Source organism: Cheilinus undulatus, linkage group 5, assembly GCF_018320785.1.
Source record: "Cheilinus undulatus linkage group 5, ASM1832078v1, whole genome shotgun sequence".
Lineage (NCBI taxonomy): Eukaryota > Metazoa > Chordata > Actinopteri > Labriformes > Labridae > Cheilinus > Cheilinus undulatus.
This window is the reverse complement of record NC_054869.1, coordinates 22,552,624-22,579,200: the sequence shown is the minus strand read 5'-3', so window position 1 is coordinate 22,579,200 and position 26,577 is coordinate 22,552,624. Positions and strand designations below refer to the sequence as shown.

Here is a 26,577-nt window from a genome sequence, read left to right as displayed (position 1 = left end):
AACTTATTGCCTGTACAAATTACTTATTTAATCTGGTCACGTAGTCAAATGCAGTGAATAATTGATCTGTTCACTGTAACTCAAATACTGTAAGAAGGCTCTCTGTGGTAAAGTGTCTCACCTCATATGCACATTGCACTAATCAACTATCTAAAATGATCTCATCTACCTCATGTAAATCTGTCCACATCCTTGCGTATTTTTTTTTTACTTCTGATCATGTCTAGTCAGCAAACTTGCACCCTTTGCACAGTTTGACTTACAACCTTTTATATTCTAGAAAAAAATACCTACAAGAGTGTAAATGTTAAAATTGTGTTCTTAAATACGTTATCATTTTTGTGATTTTTCTGTGTCTAATGTTTAATTCCTGTACACTGAGCTAACTAGAGTCAAATTCCTTGTTATGTAATTGTACCTGGAAAATAAAGCTGATTTTGATTCTGATTCTGATTCATTTTACTTTGATGAATGAACAATAAAAAATCTATAAATAACAACGTGAAATTGTTTTGTATTGAAAATTTTATTCACCTATTAAACCTCAAGGATGTTTTAATAAAGGAATTTACTCTTAAGAAAATGCTTTCAGGGTGACTCGTAAACATTTCAATGAAAATCACTTGTGTATGTCACCAGATGGAATGTCGGGGGATTTTTTTTGTCGGAGTGATTCAATACTTCATCAATAAACGATCTTTGTTTATGCGTCTCTCAGTGCTTTTCTCGCGGGAGCTGTCAGAACGCGCCAAAGTAAGAAAACACAATCCGCGTCAGTGACAGTGGTAGAGACTTCGGCACCGGAAACTTTAGCTATAATTCTAAATGTACTTTACTTAACGCATCATTGTCAACTGAGTGGCAGTTTAGTGTATTTCAACAAGTTATAGGCGGCAGACTACCATAAAAGATGGTTCTGCAAAACAGTGGAAGGTACAAAGCAGAGCGAGGACAAGGGGGAGATCAGGAAAACCAGTAAGTCTCTATGCTCACGTTTTAACTAAACTCTTGATATAGTATGGACATTAACAATATACTGTGAGTGACATTCATGGGAGAATAATGCGTTTCAGAAGGAAGAGGTTTTCTAAACGGAGCTGTTTTTGTGTTTGAACCAGGGACGATGGATCCGCGATGTCAGCCCTCAAGCGGCTTGAGCGCAGCCAGTTCACCGACGAGATGGACGCCCGCTTCGGTTTCGACAGGATGAGGGAACCGGGGGAGAAAACGGGCTGGTTGATCAACATGCACCCTGTAAGTCTAACACAGTCCATTCAAAGCTGCATGGACATCTAAATATTTAAAGTTGCAAATAATGTGGTTCTTTGGACTCTTTCTGCTTCCAGACAGAGATCCTGGACGACGACAAGAGGATGATCAGTGCTGTGGACTATTATTTCATACAGGAGGATGGAAACAGGTTTAAGGTGAGTTCACATTGGATACAAGATAATCATTATGGCTCCTTTACCATTATTATTGTGTAATAACACACTTACTCAAGCATATTCCTTCTCTTGCATATTCTTTTGTAGGTGGCCCTCCCATTTAAGCCATATTTCTACATCGCCACTAAAAAGGTACATGTGTCTGTCTGTTGCTTCTTTTTATCTGTTAAAAGATGCTAAAACTCCATCATTACAGATACTTTTTTTTTCAGAACTGTGAAAGAGAAGTCATCTCATTCTTGTCAAAGAAGTTTCAAGGAAAGGTGGCAAAGCTTGAAGGTGTGCCCAAAGAGGATCTTGATCTGGTGAGAGTTTACTGAGAGTAGTCTGACAACACCAGTCATGGCAACACTAACAACAACAAATGATGTGTTTATATTTGGACCACGTTTTGTACCAAACCCTTACTGTGCTGGCTCTCTGCCCACAGCCGAACCATCTAGTTGGTCTGAAGAGAAACTATATCAAGTTATCCTTCAACACTGTGGATGATCTCATCAAAGTCAAGCGTGAGATTTCCCCAGCAGTACGAAAGAACAGAGAGAGGGAGCAATCAAATGATGCCTACACCTCCATGTTATCAAGGTACATCCAAACCAGCAGTCCCATGTCACATGATACATCAGCTGAACACCTTTTTCAGGCTATTATTGCTTTGTTGAAGTCCTTACTTTGTTTTCAGTGCCTTATCTGGAGGCAATGTGACCTCAGCAGATGAAGAGGGGACTATGAAAAGCATTTCAGACCAGTTAGACAACATAGTGGACATGAGGGAGTATGATGTGCCCTATCATGTTCGACTGTCCATCGACCTCAAGATCCATGTGGTAAAGAGAGATGTCTGATCCATTCTGAATGATTTTAGAAAACTGATAAAAATTGTAGTTGAGTAAACAATAACTGTCTGTTTCTCAGGCTCACTGGTATAATGTTCGATACAGAGGCAGCGCTTACCCACCAGAGATTATCCGGAGGGATGATCTTGTGGAGCGACCGGTATATAATTCACTTAATTATGTTTAGATTGGTTACTTTTCAGGTTTGGTATTTGTGGCACTAATGCAATGTTTCCTGTTGTTTTAAGGATCCCGTTGTTTTAGCTTTTGACATCGAAACCACCAAACTTCCTCTCAAATTCCCAGACGCAGAGAGTGATCAGATTATGATGATCTCCTACATGATTGATGGACAGGTGAGTTGTACTTTATTCATTATGTACCATCTTAATGAGGCGTTAGTCACTTTCACTGACTTTTTGTTTCTTTTTAAGGGGTTTCTCATCACAAACAGAGAGATTGTCTCTGAGAATATTGAAGACTTTGAGTTCACTCCTAAACCCGAGTATGAAGGGCCTTTCACTGTGTTCAATGAGGATGATGAGGTACACAAATGCATAACAGCACTTTAAAAAAAAAAAGAAACAAATGTGGTTCTCTGTGTTTTTATAAATGCAATAATACGTTTTCTCTGCAGGCTGCACTCATCCAGAGGTGGTTTGATCATGTTCAAGAAACTAAGCCAAACATCTTTGTCACTTACAACGGAGACTTCTTTGACTGGTGAGCTTCCTCCATTTGTAGATTAGATTAACAGTTGACTACTCTAGTGTGTCTGCTCTTCATCTCTTTTTCTGATCTTTTAGGCCTTTCGTTGAGACTCGAGCAGCCTTGCATGGACTGAGCATGCATCGGGAGATTGGTTTCCAGAAGGACAGTCAAGGAGAGTACAAGTCCAGTCAGGCAATTCACATGGACTGCTTAAGGTTTGAACATCTTTGACGTGGTTAAAGTGATGACAGTGTGATTAACACACTTCAGGTTTAGATTTTAACCAGGTCCTTTCCTCTGGGTCAGGTGGGTAAAGAGAGACAGCTACCTGCCAGTGGGGAGTCACAATCTGAAAGCAGCAGCAAAGGCTAAATTGGGCTACGACCCTGTGGAGCTGGACCCAGAGGAGATGTGCCGCATGGCAACCGAGGAGCCTCAGGTACAGAATTGGACTGCAGATTTTACTACTAATGTGTGGACAAAGCCTTATGGAACTTAAGGATTTCATACTTCATGTGTCGAACAAGAGATCCAACGGTTTGAAGCATCAAACTCTGGTATAACATGTAAAATAGTTTAAGTGTTTCAAAAGCAACTGCACCTTACTGATATTCATAGTTTCCGTTTAATATTGAGAAATATGAGTCTAAGTGCATTTCTGCAACGGATGAACATAACAAGCCCATTATGGTCTGTTTATCCTCATTTTAAAGGTCTCTGTTTGCCGTCTTCTTTCTAATCCTCCCTGACTCGTTCCTTAACGCTGCAGTTTATTGAATATTTCTGGGTTGATGTGCTAGCACATTCATAACAAAGGACTTGATTGGCTTAGTAGTGTTGCATTTGACTAATGCTACTGCAGATACAAGAAAATAGCAATTAATAAGAGCAGTCTAGATTATTGCACATGGTAGTCATGATTCCTCTGACAGTTTTTTAATAGCCATGGGAAAAAAGCTATGTCTGAGCCTGTTGGTGTGGGCTCGCATGACTCTAAGCCTGCCAGAGGGAAGGCAGGTAAAAAGAGAGTGTCAGCATTGGTTATTAGCTGCCTCTGCATCAATGCAGAATCACCCACGTCTGCATCACAATGCACCATGGAAATGGTTATTTTCAACACTACTAGAAGGCGTCTGGGTGTGGTGGAGGTCAACTCATGCTCCTATTATGCCTCAGTCCCATTCAGTGTATCACAGGGGCATAAATATCAAATATTAAACAGCACTTATTGGGCTGAAGTTAGCTGATTACTAGGAAAGCATTATTACCTTGTATCAGGTAGAGATGTAATGGTTAAGTCTTTTTTTTTTTTTTTTTTGCATTTACCAGATAATTTCAACTCTTCTTATCTTACATGTGCTAGTTGCATTTTATACTTCAACAGTTTCTGAACAGTCCAGTAGGATGAAGCACTTTCCTAAGCTATACATGCCCCACTGAATAAACACAACATGGTTCATGATGTAATAAAAGCTTCAGTGTCATTCGCTCATCCCTAGATGAGTGTCAATAAATCACGGGTTCATTTTGTTGATGTTTCTTCTAACTTTTTCTGTTTTCTGTTAGACGTTAGCCACCTACTCAGTGTCAGATGCTGTGGCCACGTATTATCTGTACATGAAATACGTCCACCCCTTCATCTTCGCTCTGTGCACCATCATCCCCATGGAGCCTGATGAGGTTTGTCTCTTAAATGATGCATTTGTCATAGAAGGGAGAAAGCGCCTTCATATTGAGTAGTAATTATTTCCTTTCTTGTTTTGTCCATTTTTATCAGGTGCTTCGTAAAGGCTCAGGCACTCTGTGTGAAGCGTTGCTCATGGTGCAGGCCTTCCATGCCAACATCATCTTCCCCAACAAGCAGGAGCAGGTCTTTAACAAGCTGACAGACGACGGCCACGTCTTGGACTCTGAGACCTACGTGGGAGGCCATGTGGAGGCGCTGGAGTCTGGCGTGTTCCGCAGTGACATCCCCTGCCGCTTCAAAATGGTACACAGTAGCCTACTCCTGTTTTTCTTTTTCCCTCTGAATTTTGGCTGTTTTTTAAGCATGACAATTTGGTCTGGTTTGTCTACAGAACCCAGCTGCCTTCGACTTCCTGCTGCAAAGAGTTGAGAGAACGATGCGTCATGCCATTGAGGAAGAGGAGAACATCCCTTTGGAGCAGGTCATCAACTTTAATGAGGTATGTTGATGTTTGATTTGTTCCTTTAATAATCTTTTAACTTCTTAGTGTCAAATCATCAGACTTTTTTAGTTTTCTCAGCTATAAAAACAAAAATGTCCTGGTTATTTTCCCTCAGGTTTGTGATGAGATCAAAAAGAAGTTAACTTCCCTGAAAGAGGTTCCAAACAGGATTGAATGTCCACTTATCTACCATCTGGACGTTGGGGCGATGTACCCCAATATCATCCTCACCAACCGCCTGCAGGTAAGATTAAAATCAAGAGAAAATTTATGGCAAAAACATATAGAAAAGCATTGGATTAATAATGAACTGATACTCTTACAGCCGTCTGCGATGGTTGATGAAGCTACATGTGCTGCATGTGACTTTAACAAACCTGGCGCTGCCTGTCAGAGAAGGATGACCTGGCAGTGGAGAGGAGAAATCAGTAAGTTTAATATTAAGAATCTGAAGCCAGAAACATGCCACTTTGTGACGATACATCCAGATTTTCTGATCTGAATTCTAACCGGTGAAGCTTAAGTGATCCATGTTTTCTACTCATACTTTATGTGCAATGAGTATTATGTTTGCCATCTGTGTTGGATATGTTTTTATTTTTCCTATAAGAATGTCATCCAAGATCAGTTAACTTGTGGATAATTTGCACTTGCTCTTTACAGCTCATGTTCTTGTAGTAGCGTCTGTATATTCTGAGGTCATTAGAGAAAAGAGAAACATTTACTTGTTTTCCTCTTTGGACACAAAGGTGGAGGAGTGACATCTCATGTTTAATTCAAGCTTTTTATGCTCTTGTTTTTATGATTTTGTGCAGATAGTTGTTGCAAGAGTAATTCTGCTCTCTGATGGGGTTTTTTCACTCTAACTTGAAGCTGTACAGACGTCAGAGTGGTTAGCAGGGTGCAGTTTGCTGGGGGGAATTTTCCCCCTTCTGTCACTGATATCCCACCCTCTGATGATGCATTTTTATCCGGGGATGGGACATGTTTTATCCCCACCTCTGCTCAGACCGAATGCATCCTTCTCTTTAACAATGTTGTTCTAATCTCAGCATTCACTGTGCGACTGAAACGTTTACGATACATGACCAAAACTCAAGATTTATTTGCAATAGTTGTGTACGGCGAGTGAAATAAGGCCAGACCAGGCACACTGCCAGGATTACAACTTTCTCTTGGCTTACTAATGTCAAAGGTTTAACCCTTTTCCTTTCTTATAGACAATTAAGTTCCATACTTTTAAAAAAGAATATGCTGTAGATGTTCAAAACATTTGTCCCATGATAGAGAAAGTCTTTTCTATGTAATAACTAACGAGTGTTAATTTATTAACTGTTGCTAATAAAGCTTGCAGTTCCTACTGCCCAATCCAAAAAATATTATAGATTTTTAATTTTTTTTACTAAAGACCCATAAATCAATCATCAGAAGACTGTTCTTTATCGTCTATGTAGGAAAATTCTCTCTTTTTGATGATAAGTATGTATTATTGTTTGTTTGTTGATCACGGAAAGAGAGAGAGAGGGAGTCAATGGGAAAAGAGCGGCGTGTGGAGCTGTCAGTCTGAGCTTAGAAACAGTTTGATTTTTGCATTAAGAAGCTGTAAAGACAATCAGATCAGGCAGGAACATTAGGCTCTAACTCAGACTCTCCTTTGTTTTGTTAGTTTCTTGTCATGTCATAAGAAACGTTAATCCAGAAGTGAAAACACATGTGACTATCAGCAGGTCAGTATTAGTGACTGGATGACATTGATGAGGACTCAAAACACAGCACCATCAACTCTTGACATACCCTACAATCGGTAGCTTTGGTTGTGGTGGAAAAGCAAATCCCCTGCTGCACTGGGGGAGCCAAGCTGCTCAATAGAATGGACAAGCCCTATTAGTTTTGCTATGTCATAACAAACCTGGCTACATGAAGCTCACTGTCAGGGATAATGGAACGCAAGCAAAGTTTTGGACAACTTTATAAAACATACTTTGTCCCTCTTTTATTAAAATTCAAGATTTCAGAGAAACTTGAACAAGGTCACTTCTTCCCTACATCACCATGTGTCACAGAAGTTGAGCACATTTTTGATTATGTTTAAATGTTCATACTGTTTACCATTACAATAACATGAAGAAGCCTGAATAAATCCAGTGATGCTGTACAAAAATACACATGGGGTAGGGTGCAATGAAATCCCTGCCTTGAGCTTCTGCTAAAATTTTGCCTACAGTGTTTAATTTTTCATCTTCTTTTTTTTTTTTTTTTTTTTTTTTTTTTTAAATCAAGTGCCAGCTAGCCGTAGTGAGTTCCACCGCATTCAGCAGCAACTTGAGTCTGAGAAGTTCCCGCCGTTTTTCCCCAACGGCCCTCCTCGAGCTTTCCACACTCTCAACAGAGAGGAGCAGGCCAAACACGAGAAGAAACGTCTGGCAGGTAATCTTAGATTTTCATTAAAGATCTCTAAATTGCTCACTACCAAAAGCACAGTTTGATGGGTTTTATCTTCATCTTAGACTACTGCAAGAAGGCCTACAAGAAAACTCACGTCACCAAGCTGGAGGAGCGAGTCACCACCATCTGTCAGAGAGAAAATTCTTTTTATGTCGACACAGTGAGAGCTTTCAGAGATCGGCGGTACGAGTTCAAAGGACTCCACAAGGTACAGTATAGTTTGATTTGACTGCAAATAAAAACAATAATTCTTATTGCCAATTAATTCATTTAGAATCTCAAACAATAGTTGATCTTTTCTTCCCTCGAAAACATCTTGTTTTCCTAACATCTTTAATGAAGGTGTGGAAGAAGAAGCTTTCTGCAGCTCAGGACATCGGGGATGCTGCTGAGGTCAAACGCTGCAAAAACATGGAAATCCTGTATGAGTCTCTGCAGCTAGCTCACAAGTGTATTCTCAACTCTTTCTACGGTTACGTCATGAGGAAAGGGTACGAGCAAGCTTTAGTTTTCATCATTCAAATTCCCTCTTATCTCTACTTTAACATGAGCTCTTAAACCGTGCTGCTGGTGCTGACTTTGTCTCCGGCGTCCACCAGGGCGCGCTGGTACTCCATGGAGATGGCTGGTATTGTGTGCTTCACCGGAGCCAACATCATCACTCAGGCCAGAGAGCTCATTGAACAAATAGGGTAAGTGTATGGAGATATGATAAATTAACTTTTTCAGTCAGAGAAATTCATGCAGTTTTGTCTTTGACTTACTATCTTTGCTCATTTCCTTATAAATTTTATATAATGCTCTATCACAGCAACAAACCCCAGTTCTTAAGCTCTCATAAAGTTAAAATTTTACTTCCTAAATCCACTGCCAGGGGATAAATTTCAGAAGAGGGTATTGATAGAGCATTAAAGAAGAGTTTTTTTGACATAAAATACCACTTACACTTTTACAGTAAAGAATCAACTAGAAGAGATGTGTGGACAAAGGCGCTTTAAAATCTGAACTACCAGGGGCTGTGATACATTTCCTTTAACACATCATGTCTCTAATTTCTTCTTCTCTATCCCTCAGGCGGCCCCTGGAGTTGGACACTGACGGTATCTGGTGCGTCCTCCCCAACACCTTTCCTGAGAACTTTGTGGTGAAGACAAGCAATGAGAAGAAGCCCAAGGTGACCATCTCTTACCCCGGGGCCATGCTGAACATCATGGTGAAAGAAGGATTCACCAATGACCAATACCACGAGCTGGTCGACCCCGCCTCCCTCACCTACAACATCAGGTCAGAGAACAGCATTTTCTTTGAGGTGGACGGACCGTACCTGGCCATGATCTTACCTGCATCCAAAGAGGAGGGGAAGAAACTGAAGAAAAGGTAAACAGGAAAGGATTTATTTCACTTAGTGTCATATTAGGATGTAGAGTTATTACAGTTATTCAGAGTTGTATCATTTATTATGGAGGTTCTGTTTTTATTTCAGGTATGCTGTGTTCAATGAGGACGGCTCTCTGGCTGAGCTGAAAGGTTTTGAAGTGAAGAGAAGAGGAGAGCTCCAGCTCATTAAGATTTTTCAGTCGTCAGTGTTTGAGGCTTTCCTCAAGGGAACTACTCTAGAGGAGGTGTATGCCTCTGTGGCCAAAGTGGCTGACTACTGGCTGGATGTTCTGTACAGCAAGGTAAAAAACTAAAATCAAACGATGTACAATATGCATGGTATTAGAGAATATTTAAAGCATTGTCTAGACTGGTTAAGAGGTCTGGGTAATGCCATTTTATCAATATCTTTTTTTTTTAATTTTATTTCTCTATTTTGGAAAACAATGAAAATAAAACAACAATAAAATAATTCAATTCCAAGGGTATAGAATTCCATAATTCCATACAACCAATAAATAAAGCATTTCATGAGTCTGAAAAGAAGTAGGAAGAAGCTGAAGCTTTTCAAGTCCTACCCCCAGTTACTCTCTTCAATTCTAACAGTTACAAAAGAAAGAAAATGATAATAATTATAACACTACTTATAATATTTTTTTTTTTCATGAGGATTAATCGAACAGCCCTTAGACAACACTTGGCTCTCCTCCTGTGATTCTGTACCTTTCAAGAATAGCTTTTTTTATAACTTTTCTTAAGTTGTTTGACATTTTTACTCATTGTCATATGTTTTTCTAGACCATTTCACAGTGTCATCCAACGGACAGAAATATACATACTTTTAAGAGTGGTACGAACACTGGGTTGTTTTAAATTGTGCTCCCCCCTTAATTCATACCCTCCCTCTCTGACCGAGAACAGTTTATTTAAGTTCCCAGGTAGTAACTTATTTTTTTCTTTATAAACTATTTGTACTGTTTTAAATTTCACCAGATTTTAACGCATTTGACTTTAAAAACAGCTGATTGGTGTGGTCATTGTAACCCGCTTTATGCACAATCCTTATTGCTTTTTTTTTATGTGCACATTGTCTGTAGGGTGCTTTTATAGGTGTTCCCCCCCACACCTCAACACAATACATTAAATATGGCAGCACCAGTGAACAGTAGTATTTTTCCCCTTTGTCTTACATGAAATAACCACATCACCCTTTCAGACCCTTTAATTAATTGACCAAATGTGCCAAAATGTGCAGATTTATGATAAAATGAACCTTGAAATCAATCCCCCAAACTACTACAAAACCAAGAAGTAAAAACGGTAAGCAATTTATAGGATGTGTATTTGCTTTTTCACTGACTCCTGCTGTCAGAGGTGCACACCAGGGACACAATATTCTTAAGTAGAAGTACCATAAAAATAACCTTATTGGCCCCAAAGTGTGGCGGCCCTCGAAAAATGCCCCGTATGCCAGGTTACCAGTCTAGCCCTGGTTGGAATAAAGAAACACATAGAGAAAAAAATACAACGATACTAATAACTAATAGTACTATTGCGAGCAAAACAAATAGAATCAAATATTAATTCATGAGTTTTAAAAATACCTGTTTAGGGGTGCACAGTCTGTTTTTACCCTTGCATTGGCACCATAGCAATACTACAATTAATAAAAACATTAAAGGTCATATATTTTACCCCTTTAAGACAAGTTTATATTGGCCTCAGCAGTTCCCCAAACATGCCTGTGAAGTGTGTTGTTGGAAAAAACACTCTAGTATTGTTTTCTTGTATGTCTAAAAACCCTCTGTTTCAGCCCTGCTCAGAATGAGCTGCTTCTGTGGCTTTAAATGTTGATGAGCTGTCTGACTCCTCCCCTTTCAGGAAATGGATGTGGCACTTCTGATCCTCCTCTCAGCTGCCAGTTGAGAGGAGGATCAGGAGAGCAGGGTGGAACTTTCTTCCAAGAGGGGAGGGCCAACCTAACCTGGGGGCGGTGCTAACTACCCCATGACATCATGGGGGGAAAATCTGAGAACGGCTTGTTTCAGCACACATTTTGGGGGGGGGGGGGGGGGGGGTTTTTTTGTGATTCTTGTGGGGATCGTGGACAGGCCAGAGGCACATATTTTTCTAGAAAAGCCTGAAAAGTGTATTTTGAATAATATGTGACCTGTAACAACTAAAAATGATAACTTATAGATGATTTATATTAGGGGTAAACTAATTACCTGGCCAATTACTGATGCTGATATTTAATATTTAGCTGATTATGCATTAAGCATTTTGTTTCCCTGATAATCAGCAAAAATAAATTAATTGGTGCCCACAATCTGACTGACATGATGTCATACAGATACCAGCCAATCAACACTGAGGCCTAAGTGGCACTGACACAGGGAGTTTATGACATCACTTCCTGTTTCCTGCTGCTACTGTGTTGCTCTGCGCTGTTTCTCATGTTGACAGAGCGTTATTGTCCTTTATTTTTTAATGCAGTTTTACTTTTCCACATTAAGTACATTCTGTTTGTCATAACAAATGTATCTCGGTTCCAAATATGAGTTGTCCGTCAGCTGCACTACTAATAATCTATTGATATCGGCCCTTATTCGGTCAACCCTTAAATTTATATAAACCCTACATGCATGGTATAACAGTGCAAGGTGAGTATAGTTAGATAACAGCTTTTGAATGTGTTTAGTCATCTTTTGTAACATTTAACACAAACTATTTTTCATAGGATTAAGTTTTCTATAGTTTTTTTGGCACTAAATCTTATCGAAATTTGTCCTCTGTAAGTAAACTGTTTCAAAGGATGAAGATCTAAATCTTGTTGTTGTTGATTTCCCATCCTTACTTTTCTCACAAAACACTGTTTGTATTATTTCACGTTTTTTTATAGGCTGCAAACATGCCAGATGCAGAGCTGTTTGAACTGATCTCAGAGAACAGGTCGATGTCAAGGAGGCTGGAGGACTACGGGGAGCAGAAGTCGACCTCGATCAGTACAGCTAAGAGACTGGCTGAGTTCTTGGGAGACCAAATGGTGAAAGATGCAGGTCTGAGCTGCCGCTACGTTATCTCCCGAAAACCAGAGGGTTCCCCTGTCACAGAGAGGTGGGACAACATTTTTTTGTTTTTTAACTCTGTGGGTGTGAAGATGGAGCTTGTTAAACACTAAGTATATATAACCAACCCCCATTTTAAACAATTATACTGCTCTAGAAGACCTTTAATGTTAAGATTAGAACTCATCACAGGTAAAACAATAAGTTACTGAAATTTTATTCTCTTAAATGTGTATGTTCACATTGTGAACATACATATTTATGCAGTGAAACTCTGTGTCCTAAGGTGACCTTGCCTTTTTACAGGAAAACTCTGCTACTGTAAATTTAAAGCCTAAGCTCTTCTTGCCTGTCTTTCCTTCCAAAGGAAAAAAAACTGCCATGGTGATAGTTAGATTTTCTGCTGTTAATGGGGTCAAATAAAATGATGTCAGTGTTGCTTTCCTGATGTTAAATGTTGTCTAGAAGCAGCACTTTGTAATCTAAGCAGAGTAAAAGCTTTGAGAGTGACAGTGACTGATGTGTGTCTTTCTTCATCAGGGCCATTCCTCTGGCCATCTTTCAGGCTGAGTCCAGTGTGAAGAAACATTTCCTCCGTAAGTGGCTGAAGATGCCCAGCCTGCATGACTTGGACATCCGCTCGGTGAGTTTTTAAACAAGCCTGGATTATTCAGCGATAATTAACTTGATTGCACTCTGTGACGTTACTTTGGGCCCTTTCAGATCCTCGATTGGAGTTACTACATTGAGAGGCTGGGTAGTGCCATTCAGAAAATCATCACCATCCCTGCAGCTCTGCAACAGGTAAAACTTAACCACGGTTCATCACATTATCAGTCTACCCTGGTTTAATATCACAGGTAATTTAACGTGTTTTTCTTTTATCAGGTGAAGAATCCAGTACCCAGAGTGAGGCATCCTGACTGGCTCCACAAGAAGCTCTTAGAGAAAAATGATATTTACAAGCAGAAGAAAATCAGTGAGCTATTCACCTCTGAGGGCAAGAGACAGGTTTGTTCACAGCACAGCAAAATGCAACACTTTCAGCTCAGAGAGTCAGTACAAGTTGTGATGTGAAGCCGTTTTCTCTGGTTTATTTTGTCTTTAACTCGCTCTCAGGTTGCCCATCAGCCTCTCCCAGTAGGCCAAGCTGCAGACATCGAGGACTTTGGGATGCCAGCCAAACCTCTGCAGCCAGCCATTCTCATCAGCACCAAACGAAAGCGAGCGTCTCAGGGAGAGGACAGCCAGGTGGAGACTCAAGATGTGGAGCTCACTCAGTCCTGGAGAGAGATCTTAGGGCCACCCCCGCCTACAGGAACTACACGGGTAAGCAAGCAGCAACAAGCACAGAAGTGTTTCCTGTTACACTGGCGCTAATATTTAAAAGATTAATCTAAAAATATGACCAAACTTTTACAAATACTAAATATTGACTTTGTATACAGGAGGAGCGTCTTGTGTGGCTGCGGTACCATAAGAAGAAGTGGGAGCTGCAGCTGAGGCAGAGGAAGGAGAGGAAGAAGAGGAGGAGGCTGATGGACGGTGAAGCTCAGCCTGTGGGGGGCGGAGTGATCAGAGACGGCCCCACCACTGGTCTTGGGAGCTTCCTCCGCAGAACAGCTCGCAGCATCCTGGACATGCCATGGCAGATAGTGCAGGTGGGAAAAAACAGTTTATCCTCACTTAGGTGAACTGTTAAAATCCCAAAGGATCTAGCTTTCCTTATGACTCGTTTCCTCTCAGATTGCAGAAACTAGTCACCCTGGTTTGTACAAGTTGTGGGCTGTGATTGGAAATGACCTCCACTGCATGAAGTTGAACATCCCTCGGGTCTTCTACGTCAACCAGAAAGTCCCCAAACAAGAAGAGGGAACCACTTACAAAAAGGCATGATGCAGAACAAAATGTGTTGCTGTTATGATCGGTTTTATGAAAGCATGTGTGGTCGAATTAATTACAAATCTTTACAAACCTGTTTGACCTCAGGTGAACCGCATGCTGCCTCGCTCCAACATGGTCTATTATCTGTATGAGTACTGTGTGCCAGAGGACATGTACCAGGAGCACATCAACGAGATCAACGCTGAACTGTCTGCTCCCGACATTGAAGGGGTCTACGAAACCCAGGTAGAGTTTACTGTATTACCTCTAGTGTTGTCATTACCTCACTTACCACACTCTGCATGTGATATAGTCAAAGTTTAATTCCATTTTAAACATACTTCATTATCAATGCGATCTCTTACAGGTCCCATTGCTTTTTCGAGCACTAGTACAGCTTGGATGTATGTGTATGGTCAACAAGCATGTTGTGAGGGATCTGGCTGGCAGGGAGGCTGACACATTTGACCTGGAGCATCTTGAGATGAGGTCTCTGGCCCAGTTCAGCTACCTGGAGCCTGGTAAGCCTAGTTTTGGTTATGCATGGTCTGAATTAATATTTTTGCTTAAAGTATATTAAGCTCAGTGTTATTAATCTGAGTTTCTTGTGAATTTCAGGGAGTGTTCGCCACATGTACCTGTACCATCACAGCCAGGGTCACAAAGCTCTGTTTGGCCTCTTCATCCCATCTCAGCGCAAAGCCAGCATTTTCGTCCTTGACACAGTAAAATATTACATTTTTAATTTCTTCATACTTCTCTTTGACTCTCTTCCTCTTAGTAAGGCTATGGCAGCCCCCGCCCCCCTGTGAAAATTTCACTTTTTCAAAAGTATTTACCATGTGCTGTTAAACAGGAAGCTTTTTTTTTTTTAAACACAATCAAAATTATTTCACAAAAGAACACCACCCCCATGGTGCAAAGAGAACTCAACCAGAGGCTGAGGGAAACCAGGAAGCATCACAAGGACACTATAGAACAGACTTTTAGGTCAATGAATTCGAAAAAGCTGTGGGACTCTATGAAAGCCATCACAAATATGAACTCTACCAAGAAACGCCTCAGCACTGATGATGATTGGGAGAAGGCAAATGAACTGAATGAGTTTTTTTCTCAGGTTTGAAAACCAAGACTTTGCTGAGGAACGCAATAATGTCATGGAAGCCATTTCAACTGATGTTAGCTGCAGGATTGTAATTGATCCACTCAGGATCCAGTCCATCTTTAAACATGTGTGTACTAAAAAGTCTACAAGCCCTGGTGGTATTTCTGCACTGCTCTTAAAGGCTTGTGCAGAAGAGCTTACTTCAGCTTGGTGCCTTATCTTTCAGCAGTCTGTGGATTCACACACTGTTCCTGCTCTGTGGAAAAAATCTATTATAGTTCCTGTAGCTAAGAAACCTTGTCCAGTTGATAATGATGATTTCAGACCTGTGGCCCTGACTTCTATTGTTATGAAAAGTTTTGAGAGATACATGGTGTCTGTGCTTAAATCTGAGGTCAGTTTGGCACTTGATCCATTACAGTTTGCCTACAGGCAGGGAAAAGGCACAGATGACGCCATCGACAGCATCACCCACTTCACTGTCAAGCACTTGGAATGCCCAAAAGCATATGCACGGATTTTATTTATTGATTTTAGCTCAGCTTTTAACACACTCCAGCTTCATCTGCTCATCTCTAAACTGAGGCAGATGGGTGTCAGCCCTTTTTTACCAAAATGGTATCTTTCTTTTTTGACCAATCGAAGCCAGCAGGTTAGAGTTAACAACACCCTCTCGGAATGCAAAGTTATGCAAAGTTTTAAATTTTCTGATGACACCGCCATCCTTAGTCTGCTGCACAAAGACTCTAGTCTCTCAGCCTATTTCTCTGAAATAGGGAAGTTTGTGCAATGGTGTGATGCTCATCATCTCATTTTAAATGTTAAAAAAACTAAGGAGATGGTCTTAGACCCTGGATCGGTAGGGGACCACAGCCCTGTCATCATACATGACTCACCCATTGAGTAGGTCAGCTCATACAAGTATCTTGGGGTTTTTTTAGATGACACTTTTAGCTGGAATGTGCATGTTGAAAGTCTGTGTACTCATTTACAACAAAGAATGTATTTTCTGCGCAGACTGAGAGCATTTTGGGTCGACAAAAGGTCATGGTTTTATTTTACCAGGTAGTACTAGAGAGCTTAGTCAGATATGGGATGTCATCTTGGTATGGCAACCTCACTACAAAACTAAAAACTAAACTGGCTCGTCTGGTGCACACGGCCATGAAGGTGATGGGGAAGAGTGAGTATCCGACCCTGCAGTCGATTTATAAACAAACCGTTCTTAGGCAAGCTCAGAGGATAGTGACCGATTTATCTCACGTTCTCCACTCAGAATATGACCTCCTGCCCTCGGGGAGACGATACAGAGTCCCTCACTGCAAACTTAACCATTTCAAGAATTAATTTGTTCCAACCTCCATCAAACTCCTAAACAATGCTTCTTGAGGCTGAAGATTGTGCAATATGTATAGTGTTTTTATTATAATGAATTTTTAGAATGCATCAATTTTGTATAATATTATTTGTTTGCTGGTATTGTTGTGCCTGATGATGTGTTGTTGTGCCTGATGATGTGTTGTTGTGTCGTTGTGGCTGTGGGGGCATCTATGGAGCAGCTCCTGAGTCCAGGACAAATTTCCCTGAGTGGGACAATAAAGTATATTTGATTGATTGATTGATTGACAATGAAACATGGTGGTGGAAATATTATACAGTGGGGATGCTTCAGTATGTCTGGAATTTGAAGTCTCGCAAAGGTGGGAGGAAATGAATTGAAAAAAGAAAAGGATATGTGAAGATTCTGAAAGAAAACCTCAAGCAGTCAGCAGCAAAACTGGGTTTGGGTCGTCGCTTTGTCCTCCAACACGACATTGACCCAAAACATACATGTCTCCTGGTGAAGAACTACCTCCAGAAGACCAAAATGAATGTTATTGACTGGCTGGCACAAAGCCCTGACTTAAATCCCATAGAAAATCTGTGGGGTGAACTGAAGACCAAGATCTATGCTAGAAGACCATCAGATCTGGAGGAGCTTGAGAGATTGAGAGATTGACCAAAGAAGAATGGGCTGGGATTCCTCAGGAGACGTGTCTGAGAGTTGTTGAAAAATACAACAAACGACTTCAGGCTGTTATCCAGAAAAATTAGCAATAGGATGCTAATAATTTTGACCCTGGTAGTTTTTGTGAAGTGATTTTGTAAGTCAAATAATGTAAGGATCCAAAATAAAACTAAGCTGAATGGAAAAGCTGTGTTAAAACCCCTTCTCTGTTTAACAGCATTTGAGAAATTACTTGTCAAAATACTGAAATTTTCATAGGGGGTTAATAATTTTGCCTTCAACTGTACTTAAAAGGCTTTTTATGCAGAGAAGTTTCTGTTTATGTTTACACACCTGGAGTCTGATATTAATGTTTTTTTTATCTCTTCAGGTGCGAAGCAACCAGATGCCCAACCTGAGTAACCTCTATACTGCTGAACGCACTGCTCTCCTGGAGAAGACGACAGAGGAGCTGCTCCCTCCTGAGAAACACAACTTTGAGGTCCGGGCTGAAAACGACGTGAAGGCTATTTACCGCGCACTGCAGCGCATCCTACTGAACTACAAGGTAAACTCAGCTTCAGCCATTTAAATCAAGAGAAGAAATATCTTCTCACACAGATTTCTGTTTATTTCTAAGTCTTATTTTTATATAATCCTTCTGCTTTGTCTGTGGTTCTCAAACAGGACGAGCGTCGTGGGCCAACCCTCATTGCATTGCAGTCAAACTGGGAACTGCGGCGGCTGGCAGCAGGGATGCCAGTTCTTGAGGAGTTTCCAGTTGTTCCAGTACATGTGGTCGATGAGATCAGCTACAATGTGCTGGACTGGCAACGCCACGGTGCCCGGCGTATGATCCGCCACTACCTAAATCTGGACAGCTGTCTGTCACAGGCGTTTGACATGGCCAGGTAACGGCCCTCTCGTATCTCTGTTGGTTTAATATTCTATAGCATAAGGGACTGTTGATGCTGTTGTCTCCAGTAGTGTATTCTGAGTTTGCATTTTTTATGGACAGTTTTAAGAATAACTCTTAATGTCTCTTGCTTTCAGGTATTATCACCTACCTGTGGGGAACTTGCCTCAGGATGTGTCCATCTTTGGCTCTGACTTGTTCCTGGCGAGGCATCTACGTAAACACAACCACTTGCTGTGGCTCTCACCCACAGCAAGGCCCGACCTCGGAGGAAAAGAGGCCGATGACAGTCGTCTAGTGATGGAAAGTGATGACAGGGCCTCGGTGGAAATCAATGCTCAAGGCTGCTATTCCACAGGTACCACGTGACCAGGGTGCACCAAACCCATGCCAAACAAGCTGATCAGACAGAAAATGCACCTTAAATCTTTATCTGTATCTATAAACTGTCATGTTTCTGATCTGTCTCAGTGTGTGTGGAGTTGGATCTTCAGAGCCTGGCAGTAAACACCATCCTCCAGTCGCAACACGTCAACGACATGGAAGGTGGAGCCAGCCTGGGAGTCAGTTTTGATGTGATCCAGCAAGCCTCTCTCGAGGACATGATGTCTGGAAACCAGGGAGCCAGCTCTCTTGCCAGCTATGATGAGACTGCTCTCTGCTCCAACACCTTCAGGTGGATGAACTCCTAGTGTACACATCAAACTCATATGTACAGACACACATATGGCCTGAGGGTTAATTTAAAAACTCTGTGGGTTTGTTTTTTGTTATTAAACTCTTCTTATTGTCCTTCATTGTTTTGTTCTCTTTGGTGTTTGCTCTGTGTCGTGTGAGCAGGATCCTGAAGAGCATGGTGGTTGGATGGGTCAGAGAAATCACGCAGTACCACAACGTGTATGCGGACAATCAGGTGATGCACTTCTACCGCTGGCTGCGTTCGCCCAGCTCTCTGCTCTATGACCCGGCACTGCACCGCACGCTACACAACATGATGAAGAAGGTGTTTCTACAGTGAGTACTACATCATTCTTGAGATCAAAAAACTATAAAACTATAAGACTTCTCTTTATTTTGAAAAAATATATATTTTTATGCAAGCTCATGTGTAGAGGTTACCACCCTCTACAATTACCGTCACAGCTGAGATTTAATGCTTATACTTCTGAGAATCTGTACAAAGCAAGACAAAGCATTAAAACACTGCACTGTCAGGCCACTGAAGGATTATGCTTAATGTTGCAAAGTCTCAGTAAAGTAAAGACTGGTCAGGTATGAGAGCACATGTCAGTGTGGCACTTCACTGCATCAACCTTGGTCCTGTACTTATCAGGTCTCCTGATGGCCATCATACAGGCCCTTACCCTGTCTCTCCTGGTTTCCTCGCAGCTGCCTCCCCCACGACGCATATGGTTGCCTCCAGCGTCTGGACCAGCCCACCGGGTCCTGAGCACCCAGTGAGCTGGATCAGGCCTGGAAAAGCATGCCAGGTGCTTGTAAAAGTGCAGCTGCCATTCCTGTATCAGGCAGCTGACCCTTCCCATCCTGCTTTTCCTGAGCACATCAGCAGTTTTGCCAGTCAGCAAAGTGCAAATAAGAATTATTTGTTGCAAGGGCTAACATTTTTGACAACATTTGAGCATATTCCTGGAAAAAATCTACAATTTACCGAAAAAATTCAGAATTTTACCAGGAAAAATTCACAGAAGTTTCTGAAACTTTATTGGAAAAAAATACCTAAAAAATTGACAACAATGAGGACATTATCAGGGATTTTTAAGAGCATTTCTGAAAACTCTCTGTTGAAAATATCAAGGAGTTTTGCCAAAAACATTTTCCTGCAAAGTTTTAGAAAAACATATTCTCACTATTTGCCAAAAAAGTAATTTGTTCAGTCTTTTATTCACAATGTAATGAACCTTTGGATGGCAAAGTATATTTAGGAACTGTGTTGAGTGTGAGATACGCTAGGTCATCATTAGATCTTATATTATTGATAGCTGGCCTTAAAAAAATACTGGAAGCTGCTGGAAATTTTCACAAGGTGGTGATGTTTCATTTTTTTAATACATCTTAATCTTTTTGTATGTGAAAGACTGACATTTCCTCCCTGTTTTTTCCAATTATTTTAACATTCTGCTGTCAGGTTGGTGACAGAGTTCAAACGTCTCGGCTCCACTGTGGTGTACGGGAACTTCAACAGGATCATCTTGTGTACCAAAAAAAGGAGGATTGATGATGCCATCGGCTATGTTGAGTACATCACCAACAGGTCAGAGAGCTTATCTCTGCAGATCACATTTCTGAGAGATGATGGATGGATGGATGGATGGATGGATGGATGGATGGATGGATCATTTGTCTAACACAAAGAAAACTAGAACTATTCTTTATAAGGTCTATGCAAAACAAATGAACATAAACATTCATACATAATAAAAAAGAGCCATTCTGGACATAAAACAAATGCATCTGTACTAAAAACAAACAAACCCAAAAACATCCATTAGAGCAGTGAGTTGTTTGCTGGAGATGGTGTTGTGGTCTCCATCAGAAAGTGACTTCTGTAAATCGAAAACATGGAAAGGGAAAACTGCTCATTAGATTAATGGAAGGAAAAAATAAATGATGAAGCCAGGCCATTATAATTGAAATGCAACTCTGGAGTTAATATTTTATAGGATTTTGGAAATGTTGTGGCTAGCACCAAATGTTTGTCCCCACCCTGGAGGCGACATGACAGCATCTTTCATCCATAAGGAAACACTGGTGCTTTTAACTGTTGGATCAATACTACTCAAGCTTAACTGTGATTATCTTCATCTATGTATTCTCTCCTCATATAACCCCAAAATCTGAGGCATCAGCATCCCAACTATCTGTTTCTCCTCTAGTATCCACTCCAGAGAAATCTTTCACTCCCTGTCCATCTCCTTCTCCCGCTGCTGGGAGTTCCTGCTCTGGATGGATCCAGCCAACTATGGCGGAGTGAAGGGCAAACTGCCCTCCAACCTCCTGTATGGAGAGGTAAATCCACTTTTTCTTCACTATAATTGAAAGAACAAAACAAAATCAAACCACCTCCATTATTGGTTGTTTTGTTTTTAGGATGGGGCCAAAGAGAAGAAAAAGAGACAAGAAGAGGGGGATGAGGAGGGCAGTGAGGATGAGGAGGAGAATGAGGAGGAGGAAGATGACGGCGATGGAGAGACTGATGAAGTAGAGGAGCTGATTGAAAGCAGCTGGAACATCATGCAGTATCTGCCCCAAACTGCATCCTGTCAGAAATACTTCCTCATGATTGTCTCAGGTGAGACACAATCGATACAAATTTGATTATTTTTTATTTTCTTGTTTCGTAATCAACTCTTACACACTTGCTTTTCCACACCAGCCTACATTGCAGCAGTCTACCACAGTATGAAAGAGGAGCTGAGACGTAATGCTCCTGGCGCGACGCCGGTAAAGAGACGTGGTGGTAGCCAGGCTTCCCAGCAGGCAGTGGGGGACTTGAGTGCTCTTCCTGGTGAGAAGTAGTCTTGAAGACCTGTCCGGTGTTTTGCAGGAACGTTACATTAAACTCATTTAAGTGGATTAAAACTTAAGTCTGTGCAGTTCAACACACAAAGGGGAATTTTTAAACTTATTTTTAGTTTTACTTTCAGATGTTTATAATGCAAGTTTTGCCTTTTTTCTTTTATTTTCTCCTTTTTAAAGCTGCATCTACATAGTTTATAGATTACATAGAAGAATTAATTAAAATAAAAATAAAAGTTCCCACACTAAAGTGAAACAGTACAAAAAGTGCTTTAAAAGAAATCCAAATGGATCAAAATGTGTGATCCGTGATAAAAATGCCCTCTTATGGGACAGAATTTTAGGTGGTTTATAAATGCATACACAAGTTTATACATTATATGGGCAAAAGTATTGGGTCACCTGACCATTACACCAATAGGGACTGTAATGACATTGTATTATAGTTTTCGCCCCTTTCCCAGACTTCTTGGAAGGCTTTCCACAACATTTTGGAGTATTTCTGGAACTTTGTGCCCATTCACTTTGTAAAGCCTTTATGAAGTCAGGGACTGATGTTGGACAAGAAGGTCTGGCTGACAATCTTCATTTCAGTTCATCCCAGAGGTACTAGATGGGGTTGAGGTCAGGGCTCTGTGTAGGCCAGTGAAGATCTTCCACACTGAACTCAACAGATCATGTCTTTATAGATCTTGCTTTGAATAGAAAAGGGGCCTTCCCCAAACTGTTGCCACACAGTTAGAAGTATAGCATTGTCTAAAATGTCAAATGTCAATTTTCACTCCACAGAACATTTTTCCATTGATCCACTGTCCAGTGTTGGTGTACATTACACCACTCCATTGGAGTGGCATTGGATTTGGTGACGTGGAGCTTGAATGCAGCTGACATGCATGGAAACCAATTCAATGAATTTCCCGCCGCAGTTTTTGTACTTACATTAATGCCATTGGAAGTTTAGAACTCTTCAGCTATAGAAAATCAGCAGAGCAGTGGCAACTTTTACGCACCATGTCCCTTAGCAGTTGCTGTCCCCACTCGATGATTTTGCATGGTCTTTCACTTCATGGTAACGTTGCTGTTGTTCTTAAACGTTTCCACTTTCTTGTAGTATCACTTACGGTTCACTGTGGAATCTCATGAACCATCTTATTATGAAGGTGGCATCCATCACAGTATCAAGCTTAAAATCACTGAGCACAAATGTTTGCAAATAGAGACGACATGGTTAGGTGCTTGATTTTACACACCTGTGGCAACAGGTCTGATTGAAACACCTGAATTCTATAATATAGTGTATGTGGCCAAATTCTTTTGTCCATATAGTGTACGTATGCAACTTTAATAGTTTGAGCTGAAATAGACAGACATACATTCGTTATTTCTCCAGAGATAAATCTGTATATTGACCATTGTAGTCATTGCGTGAAAACACTGGATCTAAATTATCTTTGTGATATTTCAAATATAGACAGACAGCAGCCTGATGAGTGGAATAAAAATCACTTTTCAGAAGATCATATTTGTCTGTTTAGTTTAATCCAAAAAAGCTTGCAGCTTTAGCAGTTAGGTCAGATCGTCGGTTCATGTTCTCATTATAAACAAACTGCACCAGAGTCAGACAGAGTTTGACTTTAAATTAGCCATATACAATTAGAAATGTGTATCAAAGCAACATTGGAAACCTTAAAAACCTAGCGCAATGAATGCTACCTGTAAATAAATACAGTTGTAAAATTCTTACAGTTGTAAGGAAGATACCATTGTACTTTTAATACTATAGGTACTTAATCATTATTGAAATAGCGATATGCATAAGCCACTGAATGTTTTCAGTAGTTTTCCTCTCAAATCTAATATTTATGATTTAAACTTTTTCCCATAGGAATGATCTCCTTCTCCCAGGAATATGTGTCGAGTGAGCTCACTCAAAACTTTTTCACCATCACTCAAAAAATCCAGAAGAAGGTGACGGGTACCAGGAGTGTGACCCAGCCCTCAGAGATGTTCCCTGTCCTGCCTGGATCACACCTGCCCCTCAACAACCCAGCACTGGAGTTTATCAAATATGTCTGTCAGGTAATGTTTACTGAAGTACTAAAATAAAACCTGAGTGGTCATGACTTCCTCTAAAAACATTAAAAATGCAGTGGACCATTCAGCAGATCTATCTCTATACAGGTTCTTTCACTGGACGCCAACATTGTGAACCAGGTAAATAAGCTGAAAAGGGACCTGCTCCGTCTCGTCGATGTTGGAGAGTTTTCAGAGGACGCGCAGTTTCGTGACCCCTGTAACTCGTACATCCTGCCAGAGGTCATATGCCATCACTGCAACTTCTGTCGTGACCTTGACCTCTGCAAGGACCCGTCAATGGCACAAGTGAGAGAAGGAGCCATAACAATAATATTACTGCTCCTTTTTTAAAAATGTCTTTTGAAATTATTTAAATTACAGTTTGATGAATAATTTTCTCTCCTCAGGATGGATCTGTGTTGCCTCAGTGGTTCTGCTCAAACTGCCAGGCGCAGTATGAGACTGACTCTATCGAGATGGCTCTGGTAGAAGCTCTGCAGAAGAAACTGATGAGCTACACGCTGCAGGACCTGGTGAGAAAAATGCTGATTATCTACAACTAAACTCTGCTACCTTCAGTATGATCTTTAAAGCTGCCACACTGTTAAAAGCCTGTGTGATTTCAGGTATGCACAAAATGTAAAGGAGTGAAGGAAACAAACATGCCCTTGTACTGCAAATGTGCAGGAGACTTCAACCTCACTTTCCCAGCCAAGGTAATGACAATCAAATATGTCCAGTCAAATGCAGCAAAGGTTATAAAAAATACATTATTAGATGTTGTGATTGTAGTGTGTAATTGTTCCCATTTGACTTTTTCCTCTTTTTCTCCCATTTGAAGAGCTTCTCAGAGCAAATCACCGTGTTTCAGAGTATAGCCTCTCATTACAACATGAGCTTCCTGGAGGAGACTATCGACTGGCTGCTTGTTATGAGCTCACACATCAACCAGAAAGCTCACTAATTGTGAAATCTACCACTAAAGTGCATTAATCTCTCTGCTACATCTGTGGCACATTCTGTTTAGTCTTGGAAACTTTCCCACTTTTTGCACTTGTTCATGAGCCTCAAGATTCCACTTTTATTGGTGCTAAATCAGGACACCAAGGCTGGATGAGAAATATGTCAACTGTAGATATGTTTGAACTTGAGATTATGCCATAATAACAGTATGTATGAGTGTACATTTCTTGTTTTTGTCTAATAAAGCCTTTTAAAGTGTTTAAACCTGATTTTTTAACTGCACTATACATGGTATTTCTAAAATCCCTCACATATCCTGAGTTTTTAATGTTAGGGCTGTCCTCTTCATCAGCCATCACAAGTATCTGAATATTTTCCTTACTTGGCAACTTATGTGCTTGTGCTAAACATGTTAGTTTGTGACCTGGACTGTTTCAGCTCCATCACCATCAGCATTTATTCCTTCATCTAGTGAAACACAAGGGACATAGAATTCATTAGAGTTTGATTCTAATCATATGTGGATTTGGGGGTGGTTGTGGCCACCATGGACAAAAGCCTTAACGACCTCATTAGCCACCCCTGCCATCAGAATCACAGAGGCTTGCATGCCTCTTTGAACCTGAGAGCTGTGTTGGCTGTGGTATGGTTTCCTCTGGCAAATTGGTCCCAGGGAGGAGCCTCACAAAGCGATTTCAAACACCAACCATGAAACGGCAAATCAGGCACCAGGGTAGTAGTGTTGGACTCAAGACCACACTATCCCAGACCAAGACTTGCCTGAGACCAGAATGCACCAAGTTAAGACCGAGAGCGTAAAAATCAATTTAAAAAAAAACATGATGAGGTTCAACAGTTAAAGAGCATTCTCTCTTTACTTTTAGTTTTCTTTTTAATAAATTTGATAGATAAAAACAAGGTGTCCACAACTCTTTCAAAGCACAACAAGCAAAAATCTCAAATCTTAACAAATTTGTTCAACTAACTTCTTGTAAAAAATAAATCCTTGTATGTTCATAAAAGCCACAGACAAAGTATGGGATTATTACCTCTGCCAAGGAGGTTATGTGATTGAGTTGGTTTGTTTGTTCGTTTGTTAGCAACATAACTAAAAATAAAGGTTTTTGACCATTTATAGCTGTCCTTTTTTAAGTAGCAAAACATGTTCAGACCCTTAAAACTGTATTTTCTGAGATTTTATGGGTCTTGTTAATGGGTGGGGCAGAGAAACTTCACAGTCCAACACAGCTTTAATTCTTTGGTCTTTGTCTGATTTATACTTTTGTTTATGAGGAATCATTGTGTGAATCTGAAATCCTGTATTTGATGTTATGAGCCCAACACTTAAATACACCAGAGCATTTTTCACCGAAAATACAGAAATCAGGTATTTTATTTCTGAGAGCTTCTTTTACTGTTATTGACTGAAGGAGGTTCTCTTCATGGTTGTTGATTTACTGTGAGCAAGACTGCATTACAATGTTCTTAACCCATGCATCTCCATCACTTTAACCTCATTGGCCCTTTAGATGACTCACTTTGCCTGCTGATGGGTGTCTCCCAGACAAGTAATCACATTTCAGACTTGGATCTGAGGCACAATTAGATTGGCTTTCTTGGAGCTTCTCACCGACATAAACTGAACATGTAGGTTGACAAATGAAGCACTTAGAGAGCCTTTGACTAAATTCTTTACATTTTCACTGTTTAGCCATCAGAGATCAAACAGAGTTAAATAAAAAAGCAAATTAACATCAGCACAAAAACTTGAGATAAAACAAACTTCATTGTCGTCTTAGTTTCATTTTTTAAACATGAGCTGCAAGACGGACATGTCACTGTCCATGTGCTCAACCGTACATCATGGCAAGCTATCGATCTATTCAACTTAATCTTAAGTCGTTCTTTTTCACTACTGACATTTGTATTGCTCTCAATGGTCCAGATGGATTCACACTTCCCACAATCTTGTTAGAGAAACCATTTTGTGGGAAATGTCAGAGTTATTTGATTACTGCTCATTGCCTTCCTCATG

General features: G+C 40.5%; 1 protein-coding gene across 1 annotated transcript; it reads left to right on the top strand.

Annotated features, from left to right (window-relative positions):
* The first annotated feature begins 772 nt into the window (after positions 1 to 772).
* On the top strand, positions 773 to 24,730 carry pole (polymerase (DNA directed), epsilon). The gene is made up of 48 exons (XM_041787686.1): positions 773 to 975; positions 1,119 to 1,254; positions 1,347 to 1,427; positions 1,536 to 1,580; positions 1,661 to 1,753; positions 1,879 to 2,033; positions 2,131 to 2,275; positions 2,364 to 2,444; positions 2,533 to 2,640; positions 2,719 to 2,829; positions 2,922 to 3,007; positions 3,091 to 3,210; positions 3,302 to 3,434; positions 4,562 to 4,675; positions 4,773 to 4,985; positions 5,074 to 5,181; positions 5,300 to 5,428; positions 5,510 to 5,612; positions 7,465 to 7,611; positions 7,692 to 7,837; positions 7,972 to 8,120; positions 8,229 to 8,321; positions 8,704 to 9,006; positions 9,113 to 9,308; positions 11,909 to 12,123; positions 12,615 to 12,717; positions 12,798 to 12,878; positions 12,963 to 13,085; positions 13,194 to 13,403; positions 13,523 to 13,735; positions 13,821 to 13,964; positions 14,064 to 14,204; positions 14,326 to 14,479; positions 14,577 to 14,683; positions 17,442 to 17,618; positions 17,738 to 17,961; positions 18,104 to 18,324; positions 18,438 to 18,642; positions 18,807 to 18,980; positions 20,113 to 20,238; positions 20,861 to 20,993; positions 21,075 to 21,276; positions 21,361 to 21,492; positions 23,389 to 23,582; positions 23,685 to 23,885; positions 23,987 to 24,112; positions 24,206 to 24,295; positions 24,421 to 24,730. The coding sequence occupies exons 1-48, from the start codon at positions 911 to 913 to the stop codon at positions 24,541 to 24,543; spliced, it is 6,879 nt and encodes a 2,292-aa protein (XP_041643620.1). The 5' UTR covers positions 773 to 910; the 3' UTR covers positions 24,544 to 24,730.
* Positions 24,731 to 26,577: the final 1,847 nt, after the last annotated feature.

What these genes read in the sequence shown, in the direction of transcription:
- pole (XM_041787686.1), top strand. Translation starts at nt 911, where the DNA reads ATGGTTCTGCAAAACAGTGGAAGGTACAAAGCAGAGCGAGGACAAGGG. An exon ending in TCCCCATGGAGCCTGATGAG is followed by an intron (nt 4,676 to 4,772) that starts GTTTGTCTCTTA and finishes CATTTTTATCAG; the next exon opens with GTGCTTCGTAAAGGCTCAGG. An exon ending in TCCCCTGCCGCTTCAAAATG is followed by an intron (nt 4,986 to 5,073) that starts GTACACAGTAGC and finishes GTTTGTCTACAG; the next exon opens with AACCCAGCTGCCTTCGACTT.